This window comes from Rhinichthys klamathensis, unplaced genomic scaffold (genome assembly GCF_029890125.1).
Source record: "Rhinichthys klamathensis goyatoka isolate OS25496 unplaced genomic scaffold, OSU_Roscu_1.1 h1tg000062l_1, whole genome shotgun sequence".
NCBI lineage: Eukaryota > Metazoa > Chordata > Actinopteri > Cypriniformes > Leuciscidae > Rhinichthys > Rhinichthys klamathensis.
In genome coordinates this window covers 505925-517532 of record NW_026606606.1, presented here as the reverse complement: position 1 = coordinate 517532, position 11608 = coordinate 505925, and the positions used below count along the sequence as shown (strand labels likewise).

Below are 11608 nucleotides of genomic sequence, written 5' to 3'. Positions count from 1 at the left end.
GTATTTGCGAGACATCAAACCCGATAGATTTAAATAGCCTGTCACAGCCACTGCTGTAGCACCTGTTTTAAAACTACTTGCTTGACTTGCTTGAAGAAAAAAGAAAGAAAGAAAACTTCCAAAAAAGAAATGGCTGAATCGTGGTCAGTGGCTAAGTGCAGACGTTCCTCTCGTTGGTTACCGAGGAGCGGATAAACTATAACGATCAGACTATAATCCCACCCACTTTGAAGCGGTACTAACAGCAGTGGAAAAGCAAACCGAGCTAAAGCGAACCGAGCCATGCCGTGCTGAGCCGAGTCGTACCGAGCCGAGTCGTACCACGCAGTGGAAAAGCAAAGCGAGCCAAAACGTGCCGCGCCGAACCGTACTGAGCCGTATCAGCAGTGGAAAAGCGCCATTTGTGAGAACAGTTTGGGGATGGCCCCTTCCTGTTCCAACATGACTGCTGTAGAGACTTTAGGGATTAACCAAACACAAATTAATCTTTCTAATCTCTCATGGGATTCATTCAAATGTGATTCAGCATTCCGGATCTGAACACCAAATTCCAAAGTCACAAGACTGGCTCCAAATTGTCTAGAAAACCCCCCAGAGAAGACTTTTATGGCCCCAGAGATAAGCCTAAACAGGAAGAACGTGTCACTGTTTTCATCCTTAAGCCAGACAAAGCTGCTCAAAAATGGTGAAACGAGGCCTGACCACCAAGGGGCCTGACAACCTTTGACCTCCCTCAGCATCACCACTGCTGAGCAGGACAGCGATGTAAAACAGACCACGCTTTCATGGAACGTGAGAGACTTACACAGACTTTACATATCAAACCCATTAAAACTCACGCAGAACAATGCTCAGTGGACTTATAATCAAACATCATAATTCTTGTTGTTCCTACAATTCATGTTTGTATTATGCTTAGATCACATATAAATCATGTAATTGTGATATAACTGTGTGTATGGATGAAAGAGTATCGTGCTTCCAATCAAAAGAATCGTATGCCCTTAATTCAAAAGGTGGCTTGTTTGAAATCTGTGTAAAATGTTTTGTATGATTATAATAATCTATAATGTTTAAACTGGGGTCTCTTGTTCTCTGCTAACTGCTGGAACCCAAGCAGATCCCAGATAACGATAAGTAGGAACTCGATCCACCTCCTAAAATGATGCCATTGTCTCATTGGTCAGAATTCTCCAAAAGAGGTTGGACTAACTTTTAAGTTAAAGACCCGAACAAAGGAGTTAGAGTTAAGAAAGAAGTTCGGTTCAGAGAGCAGTTCGGGGTTGCCGTTCGGTTTTGAGTTCGGTTCGGTGTTGAATTAAGTTTGCGCCTCTCTCTAGCAACAGCAAGAGAGTGTTCCTGTTCGTGCTTCTCTCTGAAAACAACAAAGAGCGTGTTCGCACGCTTCTACATCAACCAGACCAAATTAGACCAGCAGACAAATAACCCATCGAGATCGGGGTTAAAACAGCTCATTCAAGCCATCTAACTCGTCTTACTTTCATTTCTTCCTTTATTTTTCTTTTTCGTAAAAGTCTCGATTCAAAGTTAAGTTGTTGCGAAGTTCGTTTAAACGTCTCTCCTGCAACGCGCTTTGAACTGTAAAGACTCTTATTCGCCTGCCAATCACACGTGACCGGCTGTTCAGAAACTTCCATCCAGGCACTTCAAAGACAACCAGCCACATGGACCCGGCCGGGAAACCCCTTCGACGAAGCACCGCAAAAAGGGAATTCCCTAAGCAACGCAAAGACAAGCAAGTAGCTACTCCAGACTCTAACTGAACTGGTGTGTTAATGTAAATTGAATAACCTGTCTAAGAAACGAAGGTTTAAATTAATGTTTGGTGGTTCGTTCAGGTCATGTCTTACAAAGTGCATCTCACTCTGAAAACTCACTCTTTCTCTCTCTTCCTCTGCGCCTTGTATGAATGTGTGTGTGTGATTGTGTTTAGACCTTAGTTTTATGTGTTTAGAATAGTTAATAAAGTCGTCAATATATTTGAAAAGATATTTGCCTTGTGTTGTGCTTGCACATTTAATGTCTTGTACTGTCGATCTAAAGTTACCTTGCTAATACATAGTGTTTCACTATAGATTGGATATTTATATCTGTTGCCAAGGTTATAATTACGGCCCGTTCAAATGAACTCTAAACGAGTCATTTGCTCGGTTCCATAGTGTTTCGGTCAAGATTCATTGCAAATCGATGAATCATTCCTTTTGAGCTAAATTGGCCTTCCGGCCCCCTTTAAATACATTTTATGTATATTATTATTGTGTGATTCGTTACACTGCATACCAATGCACAAAGCAAGGTCAATAAAGACATGAATGAGTGAGTTTGGTGTGGAGGAACTTGACTGGCCTGCACAGAGTCCTGACCTCATCTCGTCCAACATCAGTGCCTAGAAGTTGCACAGTTCTAGAAGAATGGTAAAAAATTGGTAATAAACACACTCCTAAACCTTGTGGAAAGCCTTCCCAGAAGAGTTGAAGCTGTTATAGCTGCAAAGGGTGGGGCAACTCCATATTAAACCCTACGGATTAAAGGGACACCAGGCAGGAATCCCGTTTTTGTCAAACAGTGACCCCTAGAGTCGCTGTGGAGAACTTGTATTTAACGTTAATGTCGTAAATACCACTCACGCAGAGCGTGACGTGTTACATAGAATACAATAGTACATTGTTTAATTTGTCGTTTAATGAGATCGAATATATGCTGTTAGTGGTGTTTATGTTAATGGTCCAGTGGCAGAACTTTTGCCAAGTGTGTCAGAGGTTTTGGGTTCTAATCCGTACTAGTAGTATAGTTTATTTTCCTCATCAAAACCGATTGTTTATTAGTGATTGTATATCAAACAGGGGGGGTGGGGGGGGGGGGGGGGGGGGGGGGGGGGGCGAGAAGGCCACCATTCAACCCGAAAGTGTCACGGTTCATGAATTTACTGTCTCTCTCTCGTCTCGCGTGTTGTTGTCGTGTGTGTGTGTGTGTCTGTGGGCGTGGTCACTGATCACTGCTGATCAGCAGCGCCAGCTGGTTTCAATCCGTTTGTCTCTTTATAAGTTCAGTAACTGGTGTCTCATGTTGTCAGATCGTTGTGGTTTCCCCGGTGTGTTCCCGTGTTTCATGTTGGATCGTGTTCGTGTTGGATCGTGTTCGTGTTGGACCGTGTTCGTGTTGGATCGTGTTCGTGTTGGATCGTGGATTCCCTGTGTACTTCGTCTCACCCGGATTCTTCACCTGCACTGGAGTACCAAGCACTGCACTAGGGTCTTCACGGGATATCACCAGCACCAGTCGCTCACCGAGGTCCCTGTGTCACCTTCCATCTCGCGCTGATCGCCTGACCTGCACCTGAGGAGAGCTTTCACCTGTGCTAGTGTCTGACCTTCGTGTCTGTGTACACTTCAATAAAGAGTCTTTTGCATTTACATCCGTCTCTGTGATCCGTTACAGAAAGAAGTTATATAACCATTTCAATAACTCTGAAGCTGTTCAGTTAAGCTAAAAAAACTGCATAGAATCCCTTTAAGAATGGGATGTCAATAAAGTTAATGTGCATGTAAAGGCATATATATATATATATAGAACACTATATTGCAAAAAGTTTATATATTGTGACGGATCGTCTGCCTCTCCCTCGTAATTAGCGCCACCCTGTCCCTTAATTCACCGCCCTTCACCAGGCTCCCGACTGGAGTGGGTGCGATTGGAGAGGAGGGGCGCTGATGAGGAGAATGGGCGGCGTGTGATTAGGCACACCTGACGAGAATGTAGCCTCATCACCGCCGCCTGTTAAATGAATGAATGAATGAATGAATGAATGAATGAGGCATTTATATAGCGCTTTCATATGTACTACTGTACACCCAAAGCGCTTTACAATCATATCAGGGGTTCTCTCGGATGATGCGACGGCCAGGGCTGGACTGGCCATCGGGCATACCGGGCATTTGCCCGGTGGGCCGACGTGCTTTGTGGGCCGATACATCTCATACTTTATTTTTATTTTTATTTTTTTTTATTTTTTATTTTTTATGAACGGCCCATAAAGCTTGTACATCGGCGGCCCATTGCGTTTAGTTTTGTTTAATTGGCGGCTCTGAAATCTTTGTGCCAGTGTAATGCATTGGACAAAAAAGTCAGCGTAGGTTTTTCTTTTTCTCACAGACCGGCGCATGATGAAACGCGTAGATCAGCGGCCCATTGGTTATTTTCTTGATTGACACTGGGCTGGTCCAATCACATCTTTTAACTCCTCCCCCTTTGAGCGAGCAGTGTCAGTGTGTATCTGTCAAAATAGTCAGAGCGATGGAGAAGAAACGCAAGGAATGTGCAGAGAAATAACGTGAAAAAAGAAACTTCAAAGGCCCTTCAAGTGTCTGATGAGGATAGTGAGGAGGATAAGGAGAGAGATGAGTGAGTGCAGATAACTGTGGTAAGCAGAACTAGGCTACTTTCACAACACTTAGGCTATGTAGGAACCCACTACCCAGTTACGCATTATTTATACAGACATCTGCATATTTGACGATTACGCATTTTATTAGAATTGTAATGAGATGAGTTTGTAAACCATGTTTTTCTTCAAAATAAAAGCTCGATGCCGTTTCCGTCAAAATAAAAGATCATGTGCTTATCTCTGTATAGAAATTAGTACGAAACTAATTATGAAAGTTGCTTTTATTTTTCAGTGCATTTGTTTTACAACATATGGCTATTACTGCCATGGGATTAATATTATAACTATTATTATGTAGTAGTGTAAAAGTAAAAGAGTTTTGCGTTTTTCTTTGTTCAATTTGCACACTGAAAATGGGTTGGAGCTCTTTATTTTTAACTCTCAAAGTGCACCAGATTGATGAATTTAACATTAAAAAGCACAAAATTTTCTTACGGGGGAGCATGCCCCCGAACCCCCCTAACGGGACAGAGGTGCACTCAGCACAGATTTCACAAAATCCTGTGGGAAAAATTGTTATTGCTATTACAGCTTATAGCTTTCTGTGGAGTATAGTTCAACTTAGTACTTATTTCATCCGTTAACTCTTACTCACTCCTATTCACTTATGGCATAAGTGGTTTTAATAGGAGTTGGTATACATATTCAAGGGTGTGCAAAGTTCAGTTGTGTTATATAGTGGGCCAGTCTGGGCCAAAATGCCCGGGCAGATTTTTTGTCCCAGTCCAGCCCTGGCGACGGCAGCCACAGTACAACGGCGCCAGTGCACTCACCACACACCAGCTATAGTTGGAGAAGAGAGAGAGTGATAGAGCCAATTCAGTGGATGGGGATTATTAGGAGGCCATGATTGGCAGGGGCCAATGGGTGGAATGTGGCCAGGACACCGGGGTTACACCCCTAATCTTTACGAGAAGTGCCATGGGATTTTTAATGACCACAGAGAGAAAGGACCTCGGTTTAACGTCTCATCCGAAGGACGGTGCTCTTTGACAGTATAGTGTCCCCGTCACTATACAGGGGCGTTAGGACCCACACAGACCACAGGGTGAGCGCCCCCTGCTGGCCTCACTAACACCTCTTCCAGCAGCAACCTGGTTTTCTCAGGAGGTCTCCCATCCAGGTACTAACCAGGCTCAGCCCTGCTTAGCTTCAGTGGGCAACCAGTCTTGGGCTACAGGGTGATATGGCTGAGCGTGCCTCTCCTCAGGAGACCGGTCTCTTCCTTGTGCATACACACTGGTGTCTTCGTGGGTCCAGGAAGGGAGTGCGGAGGGATTCCCGCGCTGCCGGAGCTGCGAGTCGCCGGACCCACGGTCGCGTGACGCCGCTGACGGACCAGGATGCCGAAGCCGCCACTTCCCTCCGTTGTCGGGGCCGGGAGAGGACCGGCCGTGATGCTGAAGCCGCTGCCCCCTCGTGCTTCGACCCAAGGAGACAGGGAAGCGCGTGCGACCGCCGGACACCGCCCCCCTTACCTGGACCCATCCCATCTCTTCACTACCCTTCCTTCACGATTCCCTGAAACAACGAGGACACCAGATCCCCTTTTGTTTTAACATTTTATTTCCCCCATTTCTGGACATTTTATGTTAATTTACTTTAATAAATGCCTCTCCGAGGCCTGACACCACTCCCACTGTGTCTGCCGTTTGCTCCTCCCGCCACAATATATAAATATATATATAGGTATTAAATCTGAAATAAAACTGCACATTCACCTTTGACCTCTGACCTTGGCTGAAATAGGCTCCTATCTCAGCTGTCCCTCAGAAGATATGGCTGAGGAGACATCACAAAAAATAGGGATGGGTCATGTATCCCCGTGACCTAGTTTTTCCTGGAGCAACCAGCGTGTATCACGTTGCCCTCTAGCGTTAACTTCCATGTCCCATGTTCAACGTGACCAGGTCGACTTGCTGGCGAGTGTGAATGTAACTGATTGCACAACCATATATTGTCCTCCTGGAATCCTCTGTGCGCCCTAGAGAATCTTTAGATTATAAAGGGCTCAACTATCATCCTAATTATATAAACTCTGCTAACCCCGACAGTGTAATTATTGAGGCTGACAGTGCACTAAACATAGACTGATTCAGTTACAGTCACCTGGAGTCAATGCTGTGGTCAAACACACACATCACCCCATGCTGAGGCTTTTTTCTCCTGCGTTCTGTCATATTTCATGGCTCGGTTGACCTGAACAAGTGGATAAAGTGTCTTCCTTTTTTAATATGTATATTTGAAGGTTTCTTTGCAGGTAGGTCAACTGATTGATGGAGAGCTGTATGTATATAAGAGACTGAACTTCATTTGGGATTTGGAACTATAATTTCCAAAACCAAAAAATAAACTACTACTAGTATACGTTATTCTTATTCTGATTTTACTACCTGTTTTTTACACAATCTATTAAAAGATTTTTGAGAATTATATTGCAATGTGTATTTTATACATATTACATGTTTAAATGAGTGTAATAAAAAAAAGAACAACATGAACAAAACATTAAAAAATGCTAAATTCCTCATTATTCAGCTGTATCTGACCCATTTATATATATCACAAGTCTGATCGTTCGACCGATTGAGTTTAACATGTTTCCTTTCAAGTGTCACGATGAATTATGTAATGAAAACATGTACAGATCTAATGACAGGAGAACCAGGGTTCAATAGTTCATTTAAGTGTTAAATGGTTTGTGGGATTATTATATTTTTTTCTATATATTAAATATACATTTAACCTGACTGATTCATATATGAATCAACCTGACTGTACACTACACACAAAAATAGGGTCAAACAGGTAGAAATTGCACTTTTTAGCAATTAATAATAGCAATTTCAAAATCAACACATTATTTTACCACATGATTTTTAAAATATTTTCCTCTGACCTAATTCAAACTAAAAAGGTATTTGTGCGGTTTCAATCATCTTAAATTCACATTTAAGACTTTTAAAGACACATTTAATATAATAAAAAAATATGATAATGTCAGTTAACATGATATAATGTTTAATAGTTTTTTAATGTACATCCAGAAATCCTGTAAAAATGGATGTGTAGGACTTTTTTAGGGTAAGCTAATGTAGTTGTGAGTATCCTGTCATAAATAATTCAATGAGTAATTTTGGTTACACTTTATTTTAATGTGTCCCTATTACAGTGTAATTATACATTTAAGTACTGAGTAATATTAATAAACTACATGCACTTACTATAGAGTTACGGTTAGGGTTTGGTTGAGGGTTAGTTGCATGTGATTATGCATAATTTATAGTTATTACTACAGTAACTACATGAAAAACATATATCAATGACACTGTAAAATAAAGTGTCACCCCAATATTTTTTTGTTTTGAATAAACCCAGTATTTATTTATCTGTAAAGCATACAACATGTTTAATGAGTTAACATATTTAACATTCAGTATCTAATAATATTTTTGTGAAAATATGATGAGTGTTTTTTTTCTTCATCTTTGAGACTAATTTTTGAGATGTTGATCAGCAGTCGCTGTTGCTATAGCTGCAGTTTGGAAGCATGTTGAAGCTGGCACATGTCCGGAGCTTTAGTGAGGATTAGACATGGAAGACAGTGTCCAGGTGAACGACGCAACACGTGAAACAGCCGCTGTCTCCGTCTCTGCACAGACCCATTTACCCAGAACTGGGACATGGCAGGAAATGCAACACGAAGACAATTGATCAAAACCAGCATAAAGATGATCAGTTCGATATAGACAGAAAACTCTTCGAACGGGAAGCTCAGCAAACACACAATGTAAAAGGTGTAATTGTGCAGATTTCATCCAAAGTAGCTATTTCCACTTGATTTGACCCTTAAAAACGTTGTTTGTCAGTGTCTAATATCTAGACGATGTACAGTCGTATTAAATGATATTTTGACTTCGAATAAAATAGTCTTAAACAATAAAAGAATTGATTTATACCATGGTCTGTCTAAATACCCTGTTTGGCTGGAAGGTGTGCACTAAAACTGTTGAAAAGTTGCTGCCTTAAATTTTTAAATACGACTAACTTGGATGTTTGAGTCATTTTCAACTTAAATTACATTAAACTGACTTAAGAAGAATAAGTTGAATCTTGAATAACATAAAAAAGATGAAAATTGCTAAACTTATTGTGATGAGATGTAAAAACATGTTGTAAATGTAAAACCACATGTTGTCATAACTTATTGATCATATCATTTTTTACAGTGATGTCACAGTCAGTTTAATCACCTTTCTATATGAATGCGCTGTTTTCATTTAATCTATCCATCCATCCATACATCCATACATCTATCCATCCATCCATCCATCCATCCATCCATCCATTGATTTATCCATATCCATCTATCAACCCATCCATCCATCCATCCATCCATCCATTTATCCATCCATTTATCCATCCATCCATCCATCCATCCATCCATCCACCCATCCATCCATCCATCCATCCATCCATCCATCCATCCATCCATCCATCCATCCATCCATCCATCCATCCATCCATCCATCTAACCATCCATCCATCCATCCATCCATCTAACCATCCATCCATCCATCCATCTATCTATCCATCCAACCATCCATCCATCCATTTATCCATCTATCCATCCATCCATACATCCATCCCTCCATCAATTTATCCAGATCCATCTATCAACCCATCCATCCATCCATATATCTATCCATCTAACCATCCATCTATCCATCCATTTATCCATATCCATCTATCAACCCATCCATCCATTCATCTATCCATCTAACCATCCATCCATCCATTTATTCATATCCATCCATCCATCTATCCATCCAACCATCCATCCATCAATCCATCCATCATCCATCCATTCATTTATTAATATCCATCCATCCATCCCTTTATCCTTCCCTTTATCTATCTATCTATCTATCTATCTATCTATCTATCTATCTATCTATCTATCTATCTATCTATCTATCTATCTATCTATCTATCTATCTATCTATCTATCTATCTATCTATACTATCTATCTATGGGAACAAATGGGAATATATCAATGCTTAATGTTGATGTGTTTATATACTGTATATGTGGATATTTTCATGAATTTGTGTTTATATCAGATATTTTCTGCCATAGCTTAGAAATTGCCATCTAGTTTGATTTTAACCATACATGTAAAGGGAGATTATAAACTGGTCTTTTTTAAAAGTATTTACAGTCTCTAATCAAATTGTTTAGATACAATTATTCATAAATGCAGTAAGTCATGTTGCTACATAAATGGGGGCACCTGAAATCAAATGCAAGATGTTTTCCTTGATTGCCTGATTAGCAATTCCAGCGAACACTTGTTGTTACATCAGGAGAAGCTGGAGCGGGGCAGTGCGTGGCCGTTCACCCTGGTGTCACGTTGAGTTGTGGAGGACCCTCCCCCCCTGCAGAGCCAGATAAGAGGCACACAACAACATTTGGGATTAGTGTGAGTCTAAAAAGCAAACGAGGAACTCTGACTAAAGCAAAATTTGGGTGAAAGGAGGACTTTTTTTTTTTTCATTTCTACCCTTATTATATGAAGGATTCTCAACCGCATTGATCAAAACACTGTGAGCTGGCTTTGGATTTGGGACAGCTGCTGGATGAAGATGAGGATGTTGTTTTTCTGCAGTCTGCTTTTCCTGATGGGAGGAGATGTTCTCCTGGCCTGCTCTCTGAAGAACTACACGCTGTACGTGGAGAGACACGAGTGCGGTCACTGCATGGCCGTCAACACCACCATGTGCAGCGGAATGTGCTTCACACAGGTAACAACACACACACTCATGGACATCTCAAATGATATGAGACAGAAAAGCCACCGATTCCATCCGGTTTCATGACGATGTTTTACTATAAAGAGCTCTTAAGTGAAGCCTCAAAATATTCAGAAATCATTGTTATTTTAGAATTTAATATTGAATATATTTAAAGCATTGAATCAAACAAATTATCTTATTCATATCATTTTATATGAAAATAGTTGTTTATGCTTTTTTGTGTTTGCAGTGTGCGTGTAAAAGAGATCAAAAATAAAAACAGAGACATATGGTCAAACTTTAGATTAGATTAGGGTCCAATTCTCACTATTAACTATGATTTTTCCTCAATAAACTCCTAATTACTGCTTATTAATAGTTAGTAAGGTAGTGGTTAAGTTTAGATATTGGGTGGATTAAGGGATGTAGAATATGATCATGCAGAATAAGGCATTCATATGTGCTTTATTAGTACTGATAAACAGCCAATATCCTAGTAATATGCATGCTAATAAGGCAACAATTAATAGTGAGAATTGGACCCTAAACTAAAGTGTTACTGAGAACATTATTCATAAATGACTTGTTTTGGGGTCATAACACACACTGCATATAGCCTACATTACGTGAAATTTCATTAATAAGAGCAATTGTGTCTCATTAGCCAGTCTGATATATTTTTAAAATGTTGCTTGTGAAATAAACCATCCTGACTCAATTTGGCCCTGAGAAATTGTCATGAATCAAAATGCCAGAAAGACTACATATATCACGTGAAATGAGCTAATAATAATGTCACGTGTATTGTGTATTGTGTATTGTGTATGTGACAGGACACGAACATGAGAGGATTTGTGGGCAAGCGTTTCCTGATTCAGAGAGGATGCATGCATCGTTCTGTGGTCTATCATTCTGCCAGGATGCCCGGCTGTCCCGTCCACATCGACCCCCTCTTCTTTTACCCCGTGGCAAACCGGTGCCGCTGCACAAAATGCAACACTGCCAAGAACGAGTGTGTCTACAAGCCAAGTCACATTCCCAGCAAATGTTCCGAGCACCTGCGAGCAGTCTGAGGACGAAGAACCTGGACCTTTTCTTCGGATAACCTTTTCTGTGTTCTGTTAGAAAGTCTTTTTCAATTCAAGTATTTATATAGATTTCAGCTATGAATTTTTGATGAATGAGTGAATATTGCAGGTGACAGAAGGTCTTTGTTCTGGTTCTCCTGTCCGCATCTTTTTCACTGTCAATCTCTGCATTAAACACTCAAGTCTCATTTACTGTTACTCCTAATATCATTCACTACTTTTTTTTTTTAAACCAAAGGCTTCCTTTTTGCTAGCCATA

The 11608-nt window shown here is 40.7% G+C and overlaps 1 protein-coding gene across 1 annotated transcript; it reads left to right on the top strand.

Moving 5' to 3' along the window:
- Window positions 1-9859: 9859 nt before the first annotated feature.
- On the top strand, window positions 9860-11608 carry LOC130084357 (thyrotropin subunit beta). Its single transcript, XM_056249746.1, has 2 exons — window positions 9860-10270; window positions 11095-11608. Exons 1-2 carry the CDS (start codon window positions 10106-10108, stop codon window positions 11332-11334), a joined length of 405 nt encoding a protein of 134 aa, XP_056105721.1. The 5' UTR covers window positions 9860-10105; the 3' UTR covers window positions 11335-11608.

Coding starts and splice junctions, on each gene's coding strand:
- LOC130084357 (XM_056249746.1), top strand. CDS start 10,106: ATGAAGATGAGGATGTTGTTTTTCTGCAGTCTGCTTTTCCTGATGGGA. Junction 10,271..11,094: donor GCGGAATGTGCTTCACACAG/GTAACAACACAC, acceptor TGTATGTGACAG/GACACGAACATGAGAGGATT.